The 20,474-nt window shown below is 35.3% G+C and overlaps 1 protein-coding gene across 3 annotated transcripts; it reads right to left on the bottom strand.

Annotated features, from left to right (window-relative positions):
• Positions 1-422: 422 nt before the first annotated feature.
• Positions 423-7,841, bottom strand: LOC123903229. Of its 3 annotated transcripts, XM_045953169.1 has the most exons (7): positions 7,457-7,841; positions 7,294-7,385; positions 5,948-6,063; positions 3,093-3,355; positions 2,787-2,998; positions 2,154-2,421; positions 423-993 (listed from the first exon to the last, which is right to left on the bottom strand). In XM_045953169.1, the coding sequence occupies exons 3-7, from the start codon at positions 5,985-5,987 to the stop codon at positions 700-702; spliced, it is 1,077 nt and encodes a 358-aa protein (XP_045809125.1). In that variant the 5' UTR covers positions 5,988-6,063; positions 7,294-7,385; positions 7,457-7,841; the 3' UTR covers positions 423-699. The 3 variants fall into 3 exon arrangements, with proteins under 3 accessions (XP_045809125.1, XP_045809124.1, XP_045809123.1); XM_045953168.1 differs by having other exon boundaries at positions 7,294-7,841; XM_045953167.1 differs by lacking the exons at positions 7,294-7,385; positions 7,457-7,841 and having other exon boundaries at positions 5,948-6,620.
• Between the last annotated feature and the right edge of the window lie 12,633 nt (positions 7,842-20,474).

Genomic DNA, 20,474 nt, shown 5'->3' with positions numbered 1-20,474 from the left:
CAATTAAGAAAGCAAGTAAAAGACATCAGATGCACCACATCCACACACCATGATTAAGCCTCAAAATAAAATATCTATAAATTTATGAGAAACCACCCTTTTTTATACCTTTTTTTTTTCTGAATATTTTTTATCTGTTTTGTTGGCAAGTTGGGAACATTTTTTGTGTGAAGAAAACCCAAATTTATATATCAAACCAACCAAGTACATGATTTCATATATAATCATATCATATACGAAGTATCCGTAGCCATTTAGCAGTATCTAATACTTTCAAGGAACTTGTTGGACATATAAGATAAATTTTCCCCTCCCAATTGAGTTTTCTCTATACGCGTGAATGAAGGATTAAACCCTTCAACAATGTAGATATCAGAAAATTTAAAGTACCCTCAACCTAGAAGAAAAAACGCATAAAAGAGTGAAAGCAAACCCTATTTAGACAAATTATACTCCACCAAATGCATTCATGTAGTTGCTATCTCCAAATACATCTTATTTATAACAAAACATGCCAGCTTATGTTAAATTTTAAAAGACAAGAACTTATTTAATTATCAAGAATTAACTAGATTCATCTTACAGACGAAGTTGCTCGAAGTTTATCATATGTATTGTGTGTGATCTTCAGTTTGAATTTTCCGAATTCTAGATAATAAATGCTGAAGCTGACCCGAGATAGCCGGTGACTACAGAAGCCTACTTCACACCTAAAAGAGACTTAATGATAGTCTCACTCATGCCATCGGCGTGAGGAAAGAGGTGACCCGAACCTGTAAGTTCGTGATAGTGAATCCATGGAAGGTTTTGTGCGATGAATCGTTGTTGTGCAACATTAACAAATAAATCATCATCTCCTTGCCAAAGATGAACAGAACCTTCATTGTTTGGAAATGGATTTTGAAGATCCAATGGAGTATATTCCCAGCTTCCATATGCAATATTTAAGTCGCGGTGGACAGATTCATATTCCCCTTGCTGTCTTACTTGCGCCTGTGGAACGAGACATAATATTAGATTATCACGAGAAAAAGTATTTAGTTGAAGAAAAAAAATACTGCAACATATTATGCTCAACTAAATTGAGGCTAATCCGGAATTTGATGGTTTGATTGATCAACCTCTTCTCATGTATCAGATTCCCATAAAACTAATTTATTATAAGGGTGCTTATAGAAGTCAAATGTTGTTTTGCATTTGTCTGATAACTGTAACATCAATTACCAAAATGTCATGATAAGTCCAATGGCATATCTAGGACCCTGAATCAATAAACTTCAGGCGTTATCCATGGAAGCGTAGGGAAAATCGAAAAAAATTACAAGACACATTATGAAGATTGAATCACTCGTTATGCTGAGCTTACCAAGTCAAAGCAGCATTGGTCTAATAACTTTCTAAATAAGTTGCTTAAACATTTTGGAGAGAAAAGAACAAAGAGTTAATGCATTTTTTTGTGGCGATTAATTCCAAAAGTTTTTTTTTTCTTCAAGTTTTGGCTGGACTTTTTTCATCTGCCTTATCATAAAAACCAATACATAGCATGATTAAAAATAAAACTCTGAAACATAAGAAATTAAGAATAAGGATAAACTACTTAATTAACCGCTTATTACATAAGCACTTTTCAATAAGTGATTATCATATAAGTGCATATGTATAAGCTATTTCTGTGACAAAAGATAAAATAAAGTCAAACTGTTTTTATATAGGTCATAAGTTGTTTAAATAAAGAATCTTGGAGAGCTTATGAAAATAAGTTAAAGACAGTTTATGGACATGTCATAAGTTGTTTCCAAAAGTTCTACAAAACAGCTTGCAAGTGCTTATGCCAGTAGAGAAGCTCAAGTAAGTCAATACAAATAGGTCCTAAGTAGTGAAAGTTGTTCATAAATGACTTCAAAAACCGAAAACATACATATGCTGCGTTAAACAGTTAAAAAATCTAAACTAAAAATCAAAATGTGCCACAAACTGAATGTGTGCAGTCGATCCGAGGTCTGATATTCACCAAAAAAATCAAAAACCAAATTCAAAATCAATTTTAATTAATTTAACAAATACAACTATCAGCTAAATCACTACATGTATTGCATCCAGAATAGAAAGAAAAAATATCCAATTTTGGGATCACCAAAAAGCTTGATACTTACCACATAATTATCTTTATTATCCAACAACTTAGTTAAAAGCTCTTTGTCTTGTTTCAAAAAGTTATGTAGACTACGAGAAATTGCGCTACAAATCGGGAACCATCTTTGAGTGTTCCACCAGTACGTTAGCCATGGCGTGTAGTGAGCAACACGAAGTGCCCATTGGTCTTCTAATTTCATTTGGGAATAGGCTTCTGCAGTTATGTTTGCAGGAAAACCAGGCCACCAGTAGTTGACGACTGGGGCTAAGAGCGCTATACCTGCCAGCCTGTCAGTATTGGAAAAGTATTATCAGTTAGAAATACGGAGGGGTCAACAACTGTATCTCACATCACACAACTACAATGTTGAGAGAAATAAAAAGGTATACAAAAAACAAGAAAGAAATAGTAGTGATATATTTGGGTGTCAACACTCAACAAAACAAAACTACAAATAAACTGAATAAGGGTCTATTTGGACAAAACTTACAACTTAATTAAGTGCTTATATATATATATATAAGCTATTACTATAACCAAAGATAAAATAAAGTCAAATTATTTTCATAAGCTATCCTAGAGAGCTTATGGGCATGTCATAAATTGTTTCCATAAGCTCTCTCAAATAGTGTCACAACTAAGTCAATCATACCTGTGAGGTATATACTTAAGGCAGTTCCAAGTAATTTGCCCACCCATGGAATAACCAACCACGTAGAATTTGGATCCCAATCCCAATTGATCAGCAAGCTCCTCGATATCCAAAGCAATGCTCTTTAAAGTACGATTTGGATCAGGATCACTTTCTCCATAACCAGGTCTGTCGAAAGATACAACGTAGATCCCCAATTCCTTCACAATATCCTGAAAAATCTCACATTAAATATAATTACACAAATCACGAAGAAATCTGAGAATGCTATAATAGACAGAAGAAAAATGTAATATAGAAAATTACAGGTGATAGGGTGTCGGCAACCACAGCGTCATGTCTACAACTGGTGAAACCGTGGACAAAGATGATTTTATACTTTGAGTCGTCTTTTGGAACACCGTGCTCTTTGTATGCCAAATGTCTTCCATCTCTTAGTTTGATTCTTGGCGCCGTTATAGGTGGTCCATTAGGAGAGCCACATATCTTGGGAGGAGGAGGTTGAGAAACTTGATAAGCCCATGCTAGAAATCCAACAACCAACACTGCCAGTGTTGTTTTAACTATTCCTAAGAATTTGTAATGTAATACCAAATTAAAAGACAGATAAGTACAATTTAAAACATAAATTATGGTTTAAAGTTCATAAGTCAATGCCAAAATAAATTTCAATAATTAGCTTATGCTGAACACAGGTAAACGTTGGGGTCTTAACCCTTTGATTGCTAGGGTAAAGGGTCCAAGTAATCCATAGTTTGACCAGGAGTTAGGTAAAGTTTGGCCAATGATAGTTTCGGCCATGAATCAAACTGAGATTCTCCTGATCGATCGATTCGACCTTAACTAACATGGTGCCATTATAAGTGGTCCATCAGGAGAGCCACCTATATTGGGAGGAGGAGGAGGTTGAACAACTTGATAAGCCCATGCTAGAAATCCAATAAACAACATTGCCAATGTTGTTTTAACTATTCCTAAGAATTTGTAATGTAATACCAAATTAAAAGACAGATAAGTACAATTTAAAACATAAATTATGGTTTAAAGTTCATAAGTCAATGCCAAAATAAATTTCAATAATTAGCTTATGCTGAACACAGGTAAACGTTGGGGTCTTAACCCTTTGATTGCTAGGGTAAAGGGTCCAAGTAATCCATAGTTTGACCAGGAGTTAGGTAAAGTTTGGCCAATGATAGTTTCGGCCATGAATCAAACTGAGATTCTCCTGATCGATCGATTCGACCTTAACTAAAGTTCATTAACCACTTTAGCTCAGGTAAAACAAACTGTAAACGACATAGACATACTAATGTCAACAAGGATAGATTCAGTTACTATAGATCAAAGGGTTGCTCTTGAAAGACTTAAGTTTGGTTCATGGCCTCTCCCTACACTTTAGCATACTCATAATTAGACAATATTGTTGGGTTCTTTATATTGGCTACATTTTGCAAAAGCCAACTCTAGCCAGATGCTGGACAAGATGTTGTAGAGCATTCGAGTACAACATTATATGCTCTATTTTTGCGCAGAATTTTTATATCATATCGAAGGAAGATTCAATTCGTTTTTATGCATCAAGCTTATGTGCCAAGCCAACCGCGCCTTGTTGTCCAAGTTTCTGAAGGTTCTGGAAGGCGTACATGTGTTATTATTTAATACAAAAATATATCGTGATATATTTTTGAATTTAATCAAACATGGTTTTATTTTTGAAAATAATATAGGGCTGGCCGCAATTCTTACAGGCTGTATGTCTGTAAACCTAGCTTGCACACCAAGACAATTGAAGACTATAAATACGTGAAGACTCATGCCATTCTACTTGTGTATTTTTCTAAACCGTGTTTACTAAAAGTGTGTGTTTTAGGGTTTAGAGTTTTGTGTTAATTGTGAGTCTTTCTTGTGTCACTTTGATGCAAGTTTAGGACTGTGTCTTGGGTTTTAATTGTAAACTACTCCTAAGCTTTGAAGCACGGAGTTAGTATGTGTGTTTCACTCAGAGCTTTTAAGCGAGCGTGGAATCTAGTTTCTTAGGAGGTTGTCTCCATTTTTTATCGTTATAAAGTTGACAGCAACACAGTACATGTTGTTAGAAGGAATTGGGACGGGGTCTCATATCTAGGAGGTTCCTAGGTATGATTGCACGGGTAGTGTCTAGGCGATAAGTCAAGTACCGGGTGTTGGTCGAGAGCTTTGAACTAGAGCTATTATAGTGGATTCATTCCTGGATTGGTATCCCCAGAGTAGGTGACGTTGCACTGAACTGGGTTAACAAACGATCTGTGTTATTTACTTTTCCTGCTGTTTATCGCTTAATTGTATTCAGCGTTTATATTGCTACAACAGTTGTTGTAGCATCTTGCGTAGCATCTGTTCACGGCGTGTCAGATTTCAAATACAAATAACTAAATGTCATACTAAAGGAAAAGAACAATTAAATTAAAATTCGACAAACTCATATTGACAACTAATAAATGTTATATATTGATTAAGGGAAAGGAATATCATAATTCGCAAACAACAGATAGTTTCTTATTTTTAATCCTCCGTTGGTAATTCAGAGTTCGGCCAAGAGGGAAAGTAAAGTCTAACCAATTCAAACTTGAGTTTACCCGAACAATTTTCTCTTAACTGGAGTTCATTATTCATTTCAGCCCAATGCTTTGATTAACAAACAATAGATATAGCTTAATTAAGATAGGTGCAAACAGTATCCAAAAAAAAAAAAGATAGGTGCAAACAGATAGTTCATCATAGGTATCCAAACAACCATAATAGTAATCTGCATCTTTCTATATTATTATTGTGGGAAAGGTTTCCCTAGTGCCGATTAAATAAACAAACCAATTTATATGGGAAAGTAACCTCTCAATTTTAAAGCTACCTATGAATCACGGACATGGACAGGAACACCGAACACGACACAGATAATAATTTGAGAAAATGACATAATTTAGTGTAATTATAATTGTCGGTGTCGTGTCAGGGTCCGACACTGGGACATGTCTACGGCTAATCTGAGAAGTGTCTGTGCTTCATAGAAAGGTACAGTACGACACGACCATCAAAATTTTCAGTCAAAAAGGGATAAAAGAACATTCAAAAAGTGAAACTTTGATGAAGAAAGAAGAAAAGAGAATGGAAGAGTGAAGACCCACCTGCAGGAAGGTGAAAAGAAGTTGATTTGTTGGCCCTCATGGTATGAGAACGAGCTAATGCTTCAGAAATATTTGTGTTTCAAGTGAAGAGAAACACAGTAGAAAGGAATAATAGCCTAGACAGAGTTGAAAGGTTTGTGAGATGGTAAGAACAGAGACAGGTCTATAAGTAGAGGTGATGAACAACAACATACAGAGACCATGGCGGCTATCTATCTTTTCTCATTTTTCCTTAAAAATCAAATTTGCTTCTTCATTTTGGGTCAGTCAATTATTCAAACAAGTCGTGGGCAAGCAAAACAAACAACGACTACGACAGAAGAATGAAAGCATTCAACAAACAAACACCTGAATCGAGTCAATTCCTTCGGCATCCACAATTATTAGTTTGTGAAAATTAGAGGGTCAAAAATATAATTTAGCCTTTTTTTTTTAGTTTGTTGTACCGCAACGTTTAAAATTATGTTGATGCCGTCTACCTATAGTACTTCTAGGATTTCAATACAGTCAATTAGTGAAGTTGAGGTGATACAGCTGTAGCACACATGATAACTTGCAAACTTGAAATTTGAACAAAAATTGTGTAGTGATAAGAAGAAAATGAACCACAACAGAAAATAAGAAGTTGAAAATGTGTAGTGTCTTGACTGTTTGCAACAGTTTCTTGTCGGTAAAAGGGGATAATTGATATACTCCTCCGTCCCAAAATATAAGCAAAAATGAGTCAAAGAAACTTGATGTATTTAGTTAAAAATTTGGACCAAATACATTCACTTTTATTGACCAACTTTTACTTATATTTTGGGACGGAGAGAGTATATGCATGGCTCATACACTAAAGCACGTTCATCTGCTTGTGCACGTATCTTAAGTGCCACGTAGGTGTGGCTTTTGTTGTTTTTCTTCTTGTTGTTTCAAACAATCGACAAATTAAGTGGGACCCATTTTAGAGTATTTAATGAATTATATGGATATTTAAAAAATGTAGTTGAGTTGTTTAAATAATTGAGAAGTCTAAAATAATATAAAATATATTAAGTGGAACACATTTAAAGAAGCTAAATGAATTTGATGATGCGAGTGCTCTAATGACCATAGAACTGTCGATGATATTAAAACCACAAAAAGTACCGGTGCATTGAGGACCACACAAAGTGTCGGTGCATAATATCTAATATCTTAAAACAAAATATTACAAAATAAACCATATATTATACATGTCAACTAGATTACCGCTTCAATCATCACTCAATACGATGAAGTTGTCTTTATTTGTTGGTTGGTCACTGTTCGTAACAGAACTCAAGTTTTATCTTAAGAGATAAAAAAAGAGGTAGAGAACTCACATTGATGGATCAGTGGAAGAAATGCTCCGAGCTGGAGGTCAGAATCCGAACATGGAGATGGCCGACGATGCAAACGAGGGGGATGGGGGTACCTGCAGATAACGCTCCGACGCCGAAGTCAGTATAAGCTTAAGGTGGAGGTAGAGGTTAGAATAATGCATACCTTGTGAGATTTGTATATATAAACCATGAACATGACATTGAATCGATGTATTTGACATTGATCTTGGTTCAGTCCAAAAGTCTTGTCCAGAACAGTCACCTTTTCATTAGATTTTGAAACACATTTTGTGTCTCCACAAAATTATCCTCCCATTGCCACAAAGCATCAGTGATATACTTTAGAAGTCATAACCACAAATAAATCACCAAAACATAACAAAAATAGATAAACATATTGGTAAAAAAAACTTGTTAAAATAGAGACACTTGAAGAAAAATGCAAGTTTTGGACATTCCTATTTAGTTCAGAACATAGAATTTGAATTGTACTAGTGTGTGTATATAATAATACAAGATTCAAAACTACGAATGCACAAAAAAATGGATTGAAAACATATTACCTTATCTTCAACTCCAAATAGGGGTGCTCAAATCCAAACCAATCCAAATAAAAACCGATAACCGATCCAAAAAAACCGATAACCGCAAAAAACCGAAGTTTTTTGGATGTGTTTGGATGTTCTTTTGTGAAAACCGCTGGATCGGATCGGATTTCGGATTGATTTCTTAAAACCGATCCAAACCGAACCAAACCGCATACATATATTTTAATATTTATTTATCTTTTTATTAGTATAAATATATATATTGCATTAACCTTTTTTTTCCATTTTAAATTTTGTTAATTAATACTATATGTTAGTTTAATTTAATCTATTTTAAATTTTGATAATACTATATGTTAGTTTAATTTAATCTATTTTTTTTACTTTTTATATGTTTCGAATATAATTGGTAATTGTCATTCCAAAATATTAATTTTCAATATATTATATGTTATATTTTACATCAAACTTAATATTTATTTTGTCAAAAATGTCAAACTATTATTTTGTAGTGTTTTTTATAATATTTATATTTATTAAAAAAAAATTACAATTTATAATTTGGATATCCAAAAACCGATCCAAATTAAACCGCATAATATTGGATCGGATTGGATCGGATTTTTTTTATTTGTCATCCAAAACCGAACCAAACCGCAAATGAATTTATTTTTGGATCGGATGAGTTTTTGCCTCAAAACCGATCCAAACCGAACCGCGAGCACCCCTAACTCCAAATGAGTATAGAAAGAATTTGTGAAGGAGACAATGTGATTAAGTGTATAGATTTGAAGTGATGGATTTAGATTTGCTGCAGCTATACTCTCGACATTCATCTAAAGTCACATGTGTTTGTAAGAAATGAATGCTTTTTTTGAAAGGAGAGAGAAAATAAAATTCTAATAAAAAAACTAAAGAGGGGCAATTGTGCTTAAATTTAGGAATTGTAGGAAGATTTAAATGCAGTGAATCCTAATCCAAGAAGTAACAATACAAATTACAATGAGTAATAATTGACGTTTGAAAAGTTCTTGTTCAAATTCTAGGTTCCGAAATCTAACACATGGAAAATAAATTCCGAACCGTGGTTAATTTTTTTTAGCCAAACTAGAAAGTTATGGCTAGGTCCGCCATTGCACCGATCAATAAGTTCTTATTTATTTATTTATTTATCTCTATATTACATTTCCTTCGTCTCAAAATATAAGAACTCATTGATCGGTGCAATGGCAGACCTAGCCATAACTTTCAAGTGTGGCTAAAAAAAATTAGGCACTACCGAATTTTTTTCATCCTGATAATTCAATTACACAACAAATAATATATGAAATTACTATTAATACAACATGTATATCCAAAAAAGAAGAACAACAACAAACCATAAAATATTTATTCAAAAAAAGAAACCAGAAAACTATATCTAAAACACCACCAAATTTCTATTCGAAAAAAAAAAAGAAAGGACTATAATTTATTGAATATATGTTAAATCATGCATATCACTTGTTTAATTCAATTAGTCTATAACTTATTAATTTTTATTCCAATTTTACCCGTTGGACTGGGCAACGGTCCAAGATATATTTAGCAAGACCCAATATCGAACGACCCAATACATCAAAGCCCAATGGGAGCATCTAAAGGAGAAGCGTGAAAACAACCATGAAAAACACATGATGTGCATGATCCACCATGGCTTGGAGAAGAAGGAAAAGAAACCGCTCACTATCCATGAATTCCTCTACAAGCAAGGCGGTTACTTAATAAGCAAGAGGGAGATGTTTTGCCTATAAATAGGGTCTTCTTCAAGAGAATAGTGAGACACAATTCTTTCATTCTTGTAAAGAGAAACAATTTTTTCTCTGATCATACTTGTATCCATTATCAATCTTGAATAATACAAACCTCCTTTGTTCTTTACCGGAACATTTTGGCGCCCACCGTGGAGCCTCGGTAAAACGATTCCCAGGCCTCAAGTTTCATCTTGTTCATCGACTCAACAACAACTTCGTATCGGAGGTTATTTCAGAACATACAACTACATTCAATGCGGTGCGGAGGGCTCATCAGTTATTAAGTGTCCCAATGTCCCAATATCGAATCACAATAATATTTCAATGGTAAACCATTGAACGATTTCCCTGTTATCATCAAAACCGCTGAATGACGAATCGCCGCGCTTTCCGGCAATCAGCGAGTTTGATTCAAATGAGTACGACATATACAATCCTGTCTCCCATGAGTTTTCTTTCGCGAAGGTTTCTGGTGCGGCGACAACATGAAGATGAACGGAGGTTCGGATTTTCTCACGGCAACTTTGGAAACCAAAATACACGACAGAGAAGAATAAACAAAATTTAACCATTAATATTATTAGTTCATTTTGGATACAGTTTGGGACAATGTATACATCCAATGATTTATGTTTGAGAGAACCCGTATGATGTGGAAACAATGAATTACTGTCAAACTTATTGTTAGTTAATAACGTACAGTATGCTAAGTATATAGGTGTAGTTTTATACAAGTTGCAATCTTTGTCTTGGCCTTGTTAAAAGAAGTGAAAATATTCTACTGCTCTATGTTATCAAATACTAAATATCAGTACTTAAAAAGTCTCAATCTAATACTTAATATCAGTACCAAAGGGAAGAGCCTTGAATCATTCTCATGAACATTGGAAGGTAGCAATATGATTAAAAAGTTTTGTTATTAATGTCATAGTTGTTGAAAAATTGTTTTATATATATTATATAGAATCTTAGGTTGGTTACTCCCTCCGTCCCAAAATATAAGCAAAAATGAGTCAAACAAACTTGATGTATTTGGTTCAAAATTTGGATCAGATACATTCACTTTTGTTGACCAACTTTTGCTTATATTTTGGGACGGAGGGAGTATATGGAGTCCAATGAAAAGACATGATTAGATTTACCTGCTGATGTTATAGCTTTCATCTTGATAAAGGCTAGTTCTATGCTTGTTATCATGATACTGATTTGGATGTTTTAAAACAAAAATAATAAACATATGAGATTTAACATATTTGGTTTGATGCTATGGTGGTTTCTAATTCAATTCAGTTCATTCATTTGTTGCCTCTATTTTAATTTGATTCATTCATGTTTAATTTTGGGTGATCAATGGCGTGGATTTGAGTCTGCCGTGTCGCCGAACTGTTGTCGCCATCCAACGTCGTCGTCTCGCTGCCAAATTGTCGGTGGCGCAACTTCACTCATCATTGTTTCAAATATGGACGTCACTGTCAGCGAAATCATGCAACTAAGAGAATTGAACACACACATAAATAAAAACCACATCAGTTCATTATCCAGGTGACATCCATACAAGCTCTGGTGAATTTCACCAATTTTATATATAGCCATATATTTCCTCTTCATGACATGTTTATGTAATTGAGTAGAAAGACCACTAATTTTGAGAGCATTTTGATGCTCCTAATATTGATGCTTGGTATACCTCCATTAATAGTAATTCAATTTGTTTCCATGCTAACACCTAGTTATCATATACTATAATTTCAGACTATGATTCTTTTCAGCACCTGGTTATTGTACAAGCTGATTATATTTTTAGTTACTTCTTATAATTACAGTTCATTCAACTAATGAGAGTGTAAAGTTCATCATAGCGCAGGGGCGGAAGGACGAGTAGATGAAGGCGGTCATAAAGGTAACCGCCAAAAGCTATCGCCCGCTAAAACTGTTCGTCACCAACAGTTTCCGGAAAACAAAACATTTGTTTGGTTTCGCACGGCATAGAATTCACATAACAGAATTCGGGTTCCATGACTGTTTACCTCTGTCCTTTTCTTCAAAATTGGTCATATGCTCATCATAATTAATTAATATTTGTTCGTAATACGAATCAGTAGTTCACGAATTTATCAAAAACATAGGATATGTTTCCTCAAGGTTAAGTGCATTTACGTTTTGGATAACTCAATTGATAATATATTCCATTATAATTACTGTTTTGTCATGACTAATTAGTCTGATTCTGTAATAATAGATTCTGTTATATAATTTTCCAATCGAGCAGAGTGAAGGCGGCTAAAGTATGGTACAAGTCGCCATACAAATATTTTATATAATGATAGTAGACAACATATGACCAGGACACGCCACGCCGCACATCAAATTCGCCGTTACAGCTCCGCACATATGAGGCGTTATTTCTAATAAGCTCTCCGAACTGTTGTGCTCTACAGCGGGATTGAAGTAGTTTACTGATATAATGTTTCTGTTATAATAAATCCTAGTCTTATGGGATATGCCTAGTTTTTAGGAAGTTTAATTTGCATCTATTTTGTTGGTAGTTATCAATTTCCACTAGACCTTTATTTTAGCTAAGTAGTTAGTTCATTGTATCTTTGTATGATTATATAAGCCAAATTTGAAGTTAATAAAAGATATCATTTTTTAGTCCAAATTGTTGTGTTCTTGTTTCAACTTAGTTCTCAACAATTTGGTATCAGAGCCCCCACTGGGCCTGATATATCAAAGCAGCAGTCTTTGAATTTCTTGCAGCAGCTAGAAAAATAACTACAGAAGGGAGTTTTGAACAACCAGCTATTCCACGTTTTGATGGTCACTATGACCATTGGAGCATGTTAATGGAAAATTTCCTACGATCCAAGGAATATTGGGATTTGATTGATCCAGGTTTTGTTGAGCCAGCAAGTGGGACAACACAGACAGAAGTGCAACGAAAGAAGAACGATGAGATGAAGTTGAAGGATCTTAAAGCAAAGAACTATCTCTTTCAAGCCATCGATCGAACCGTGCTCAATACTATCCTTAAGAAGGATACTTCTAAAGAAATATGGGACGCAATGAAAAAAAAGTACGAAGGAAATGAAAGGGTTAAAAGGTCTCATCTTCAAGCTCTCCGCAGAGAATTCGAAATCCTTGAGATGAGGGAAGATGAAGGAATGACAGAATATTTCTCAAGGGTCATGACGGTGGCCAACAAAATGCGAATTTATGGAGAAAATATGCCAGATGTTAAGGTGGTGGAAAAAATTCTACGCTCTTTAACCGAGAAGTTTAATTATATTGTATGTTCTATTGAGGAGTCAAAGGACATTGATTCACTTTCTATTGATGAGTTACAAAGCTCATTAACAGTACATGAACAGAAGTTCCAAAGACGCAATGGTGATGAACAAGCTTTGAAAGTGACTTATGAAGGAGGAAGAGGTCGTGGTCGAGGTGCCTTCAGAGGAAGAGGACGAGGAAGAGGTCGAACAAATTTCAACAAGGCAACTATGGAGTGTTACCAGTGTCATAAACTTGGGCATTTTCGGTATGAATGTCCTGATAATAGAGAAGCTAATTATGTTGAGAATGATGAAGAAGAACTGCTTTTAATGTCCTTTGTCGAGCTATATGATGCTAAAAGAGAAGATGCATGGTTCCTTGATTCGGGATGTTCTAATCACATGTGTGGTGATCGAACTATGTTCAGTGAACTAGATGAAAATTTTTGACATTCTGTAAAATTGGGAAACAACACTAAGATGAATGTGGTGGGCAAAGGAAGTGTGAAGTTGCTGCTCAATGGAACAAATTTCATTGTTACCGAGGTATACTATATTCTAGAATTGAGAAATAATCTTTCGAGCATAGGACAGTTGCAAGAAAAAGGTTTAGCAATTTTGATCAAAGGAGGGATGTGCAAGATATTTCATCCAGAGAAGGGTTTGATAATTCAGACCAACATGAGCACCAATAGAATGTTTACATTGCGTTCTCAAGCTCAAGTTTCTCCTCAAGCACAATCAGATCAATGTTTTCACACAAAAGCACAAGATTTATCCCATCTTTGGCATCGTAGGTATGGTCATCTGAGCTACAAGGGTTTGAGAACATTGTTGTACAAGAACATGGTACGCGGGCTTCCTCAATTCTCTATCTCATCTGTGATCTGCACTAACTGCATCAACGGAAAGCAACACCGTGATCCTATTCCAAAGAAGAGTAATTGGAGAGCAACTCAAAAATTGGAACTCATTCATGCGGATATATGTGGTCCTATCAGTCCTTCATCAAATAGCAATAAAAGGTACATTTTGTTATTCATTGATGATTATAGTAGAAAATCATGGGTGTATTTTTTGGTTGAAAAGTCAGAAGCTTTAAATTCTTTTAAATGCTTTAAGACTATGGTTGAAAAAGAAGCTGAGATGGCTATTAAGTGTCTGCGCACCGATAGAGGAGGAGAATTTAATTCAAACGAGTTCAATGATTTTTGCAAACAAAGTGGGGTTAAGAGGCAATTAACCACTGCTTATACTCCGCAACAAAACGGGGTTGCAGAAAGAAAAAATAGAATTGTAATGAACATGGTCCGTTTCTTACTATTTGATAAAAACATTCCTAAGACTTTTTGGCCAGAGGCAGTGAATTGGACTATTTATGTCCTAAATAGGTGTCCTACATTGGCTGTCAAGGATGTAACACCTGAGGAGGCTTGGAGTGGAGTAAAACCCTCGGTTAATCACTTTCGGGTCTTTGGATGCATAGCACATGTTCACGTCCCTGAAGCAAAGAGGACTAAACTTGATAGTAGAAGCATTACTTGTGTTTTATTGGGAGTTAGCGAGGAATCAAAAGGCTACAGGTTCTTTGATCCAGTTTCTAAAAAAATTGTTGTGAGTAGAGATGTGATTTTTGAAGAAGATAAGCAATGGGATTGGGAGGAAAAACAAACAGTAGCAGATTTAGAATGGAATGATGGTGAGAATGAAGAAAGGGTGAGTGAAAATGACAATGAAGAAAGAGTGGGTGAAAATGATAATCAAGGAAATGTTGAAAAAGAAAGGGAAGTGATCCGTGAAGAGGAGCATGATAGTAATGAAGGTGAAGAGATAGTGAAAGAATATAGAGAAAGAAGACCTCCTGGCTGGATGAGTGATTTTGAAAGTGGAGAAGGTTTATCTGAAGATGAAGCTCATATGGCTCTAATGGCGTCAATTGATCCTTTGTGTTTTGAGGAAGCTGTCAAGAGTGAAAATTGGAGACTGGCCATGGAAAAAGAAATCAAATCCATCGAAAAGAATCAGACATGGACACTCACTGAACTACCTGCTGGAGCCAAAAGAATTGGTGTGAAATGGGTTTACAAAACAAAGTACAATGAGCATGGAAAGATTGATAAGTACAAAGCTCGGTTGGTTGTTAAAGGGTACTCTCAAAAGCATGGAGTGGACTACACAGAAGTTTATGCACCAGTCGCAAGGATGGATACAATAAGAATGATTATTGCTATAGCTGCACACAAGAACTGGCAGATTTTTCAACTTGATGTTAAATCGGCTTTCCTCCATGGTAAGCTAGATGAAGATGTTTATGTGGAACAACCAAGAGGATATGAAAAGATAGGCAGTGAGCATTTGGTTTACAAGCTACACAAAGCTTTGTATGGATTAAAACAAGCACCACGAGCTTGGTTTAGTCGTATTGAAGCACATTTCATTGGTGAAGGATTTCATATGTGTGATAGTGAGCAGACATTATTCACAAAGAGAAGCAATGAAGGAAAAATTATCATTGTAAGTGTTTATGTTGATGATTTAATTTTTACTGGAAATTGTGAAGTTATGATGTTGGAATTTAAAAGCTCTATGTTAAGAGAGTTTGATATGTCTGATTTGGGAAAAATGAGGTATTTTCTTGGGATTGAGGTGCTGCAAAAACCTGATGGTATTTATATCTGCCAAAGAAAATATGCATCAGAGGTTTTGAAAAGGTTTGGTATGATGGAAAGTAATTTAGTGACCAGTCCAATAGTTCCAGGTTTCAAAGTAAGCAGGAATGGAGATGGAAACATTGTGGATGAAACATACTACAAGCAGTTAGTGGGAAGTTTAATGTATCTCACAGCCACAAGACCCGACATGATGTTCGCTACTTGCCTTATCAGTAGATACATGACAAAACCAATGCAGACTCATCTACAAGCAGCTAAGAGACTACTTCGATATTTAAAAGGGACCGTTAATTATGGACTTTATTATAAAAAAGGAGGAGATGGTGAGCTGTTAGCATTTACAGACAGCGACTATGCTGGAGATGAAGAAGATAGGAAAAGTACTTCTAGTTATGTGTTTTTAATGAGTTCAGGTGCTGTTTCATGGTGTTCGAAAAAACAACCTATTGTGACTTTGTCAACTACAGAAGCTGAGTTTGTTGCTGCTGCAGTTTGTGCTTGTCAAGGAGTTTGGATGAAAAGAGTTTTAGAGGAGCTGGGCCACTCTTGTGGAGACTGTATATCTATAATGTGTGATAATAGTTCGACCATCAAGTTGTCTAAAAATCCTGTTATGCATGGCCGCAGTAAACATATCGATGTGAGGTTTCATTTCTTGAGGAATCTGTCCAAGAAGGGGGAAATCGAATTAATTCATTGTAGGAGTCAAGATCAAGTTGCTGATATAATGACCAAACCATTGAAGCTTGAAGTTTTTCAGAAGCTGCTGGGAGTATGTGAAATTCCAAATATAAACTAACTGTGACACAACATTTAGTTTAAGGGAGGGAATGAAGTAGTTTACTGATATAATGTTTCTGTTATAATAAATCCTAGTCTTATGGGATATGCCTAGTTTTTAGGAAGTTTAATTTGCATCTATTTTGTTGGTAGTTATCAATTTCCACTAGACCTTTATTTTAGCTAAGTAGTTAGTCCATCGTATCTTTGTATGATTATATAAGCCAAATTTGAAGTTAATAAAAGATATCATTTTTTAGTCCAAATTGTTGTGTTCTTGTTTCAACTTAGTTCTCAACAGGGATTGCGGTAAATATAAAAAGAGAAGAAGCAGAAGGGCCTTGAGAGAAGTAGATACCCATCGTTACATAGCAAGTGAAGAAAATGGCGTCACCGAGTTCCCAGCACTCAGTTGCATTGGCACGCTTTGTTGTGATTCATTGGAAGCGCTGAAGACAAATCATATAGGAGATTAAATCCTTAGATGAAGATAACTGAAAATCTGAAGGATCTTATTCTCGGATCCACCTGCGTCACGGCGAGGCGATCATTCGCCGACTTGAAAGCTCGTAACCAGGTGACATTGTTCCAAATTTCTTGGGCTAAAATTATTAGAAAAATACTACTCAGTTAATTTCACATGTTAGGAGTATATTTGCCTCTTCACCAATCATGATTGATTATTTATTATCTTAAGCACTTCGCCCTCACAGGCCTAATGCTTGCTATTTACTGCCTTGTGTGACACATAAAAATAATGATAAATATACACTAGTAGAAAAATGACTTTTGGTTAAGAGATTCCACTACTGGTATGTGAATAACAGTAGTTAAAACCATTTGAACAAAGGATTCCACTACTGATATTTTAATACCGGTAGTGAAAAGTTCCTAGACAAGGGATTTCACTACTGGTTTTCTTAAATCAGTAGTGAAAAGTAGACACGGTGGCAATGTTGTAATTACATTAAAATTTGTTTTAATTGGATTTCACTACCGATTTGGTATTCACCAGTATTGGAATCCCTATTAGTGTTCATTAATTAATTAATTTGTTCATTCTCATTCTTCATTCTCCCATCCCTTACGCGAACGCGAGAACACACAAAAGCGCCGTCGTCCCTAATTTCTTCGTTCTTCATTCTCATTCTTCATCTTTCCCAAATTTCTTCCCAATTTCTTCCCAAATCGCCATCGTCCCTAATTTCTTCCCAATTTTCATTCCCAAATCGCCAATTTCTTCAATCATTCTCCAAACCCTAGACGGCGACCCCTTTATCATTCTCCAAATTTGCTTCAATCTGCGGTAACAATCCCTTTTTCTCTCTATTCTTCATTTTTTTATAACCTAAATTCAATTCATATTTTAAAAAAATTTCTTCAATTTGGTTTATTAGGTAAACTAGGACGTGTTAGTGTAAACTAGGACGTGTATAGCCTTTAAATCTGTTGTTTACTACAATGCGAACTTGCAAACTGTTTTTTTTTTTCTGCTTTGAATTGATATGTAATAAATTGGAAAGTATTAGTGTTTTCGTTTGTTCATTCTGTTTTTTCATTCTGTTTTTTCATTTAGATTGGAATAAGTTGATCCGTTTTTCATTTATAGTTTATTTTTGGCTATACTCATTTATTGTTTCAAATATGTGCTTTATCAGTTATGATTTTTTATTTTTTGCTGAAGCTGACTGAAATCAGTTATGACTTTTATGTTTTAGATTTAATTTTTTGATTGTGAAAGTGAGCACTCACAAAGTGTTTGAGGAAATGTCTCAATATGAAAAACTGATTGCTTTGTGGTCTTATCTCGACTCCCTCGGACTTTGATTGTTGCCCGAATCATGTTTCAACTTCAAGTCATCACAATGTACATACAGCTAGAAGTTGGAGGCTTGCCCTTTTGGTGAAAAATAGCATAGTTTTTGGAAGTCCCTTGGATCCTAGGTGCCATATGATGTTTCCTGAGTTGAATATAGTCTGTCATATTTTATTTGATTCTGCTGTGCTCGATTAGTGATAATGTTAAGTATTGACTTTTAATGTGTTGAATGTAACTTTGTTAGCTTGTTAATTAGGAATTGACAATGACTTGTGGAAAATAATATTCGGAATTATGTCAATTTTCTTGTGCGTTATTAGCTAGTAGCTACTAGTAATTTTGTTATGCGTTATTAGCTACCAGTGACTTGAAATTATGTTGTATAATTTATGAGCCGGAAAAGTGTAGACGATATAATTAATGCACAGGAAGCTACAAAAAAATGAAAAAAATAAAAAATAAAACTAACATACCACTACTGATATTTATAATAAACAGACGTGAAAACTAAGCATACCACTTCGGGTAAAGGTAATGACCCGTAGTGGAATCCCCATTTCTTTAAAAAAAAAACTGGAAACCATACATACCACTACGGATATGCGTAAATACCCGTAGTGGAATCCCCAATTCTTTAAAAAAAAAAACTGGAAAACCATACAGACCACTACGGATACGTGTAAATACCCGTAGTGGAATCCCCATGATTTAAATTAAAAAAATTTGAAACTATACATACCACTACTGGTATTCATTATAACCGACGTGGAATCCCATACATACCACTACGGGTAATTGGAAAGACCGACGTGGAAAGTCCATAATTTTAAATAATAATTAAAGAAGAAATATACATACCACGACAGGTATTAAAAGACCCGACGTGGAAAGTCTGGACTTACAACGACGCCAGCATTCACTACGGCCACGACCAGTAGTGGAAAGTCCGTTTGGCCAGTAGTGGAATCCCCTTTCTGCACTAGTGATAAATCCTTATTATAACTTATAACGGTATCAAAAACTGATCATAATGCATGACAACAAACAAAGGTGGTAAGTCCAAATACTCTAAAAGACCGAGCTACTACACGAAGAATGAAAAAGCCGACGAGTCATCAATAAAATAAAGGACACAAAGGATAATCGGCGAGGAGCAATGGGACACTCTTTTCTCCTGAGAAAACATGAGTTTTTATTGAGGCTCATTGTATTCAATATGTCATTGTTAATTTATATAATAATTAACTGCATATAGGTTTATAATCGAAATGTTTGTGTTAACTCATATAAAGGTTAACCATATGTTGCGATTATGACCACAAAAAAAAAAAATCAAAAGTCAACCTGATTAAGTTGCGGGCTTTGAATCAAATAAGTTACAGGCTCTGAACCAATGAAATCAAAGGTCAACCTGATTAAGTTGCAGGCTCTGAACCAATGAAATTCGAGGTCAACCTGGTTAAGTTGCGGGCTCTGAACCAAGAAATAAAGGTCAACCGGCTCTAGACCAAAAAGGCCAACCGGCTCTGGACCAAAAATAAAGGTCAACCGGCTCTGGACCAAAAATAAAGGCCAACCTACGGGCTCTGGACCAAAAATATACATTGGAAACTCCAGGCGCTGTAAAACGCCCTGGCCATCACCTATGGCGGGAAACTCCATGTGAGATGAAATCTCCATGGCCATCACCCGTTTCCGATTCAGCAACACAAAAGGAGGCGAGATCGTTAACGACGCCAACAGAAAAATTTACATACAGCAAAGAAGGGCGAGTCATAATGACGCCGAATCATTTACAATCGCCAAAAAGGCAACGGGTATAAAGTTATTCATAAATGATATATGATTATATTTAAAAGCTAAGGATACTGCAGGTACGAAGTTAACAATAAAAATTCAAAGGCGAGATTGTTGCCAACGCCAACGTGAAAATGCAAATACAACGGAATAGGCGAGACGAATCGCGAAAGACGAAGAGGCGAGATTGGTGACAACACTAGCTTAAAAATGCAAATACAATGGAAAAGGAGGAAGGGTGACTGCCAACTTGCTCAAAATCGCCAAGAAACAATGACAACAGTACTCAAAGCCACAAAGGGCATAAATCAAGATATTCAAAAGCCACATAATGGCGTACAAATTATCTAAGAAATACAAACCGCAAAAAGGGCAATGCAACAAGCAAACAAAGAGTGTGAGTCAACAACAAATAGGCGACATAGAACAACGTTGAGGCATAGTAATCGCCAAGTTACGTCATTCAAAAGCACTTCGCCTTCCTAAAGCCTTGTGCTTGGGGG

Source organism: Trifolium pratense, linkage group LG1 (genome assembly GCF_020283565.1).
Source record: "Trifolium pratense cultivar HEN17-A07 linkage group LG1, ARS_RC_1.1, whole genome shotgun sequence".
Lineage (NCBI taxonomy): Eukaryota > Viridiplantae > Streptophyta > Magnoliopsida > Fabales > Fabaceae > Trifolium > Trifolium pratense.
The sequence above is the reverse complement of the archived record's forward strand: the minus strand, read 5'-3'. Positions and strand labels throughout refer to the sequence as shown.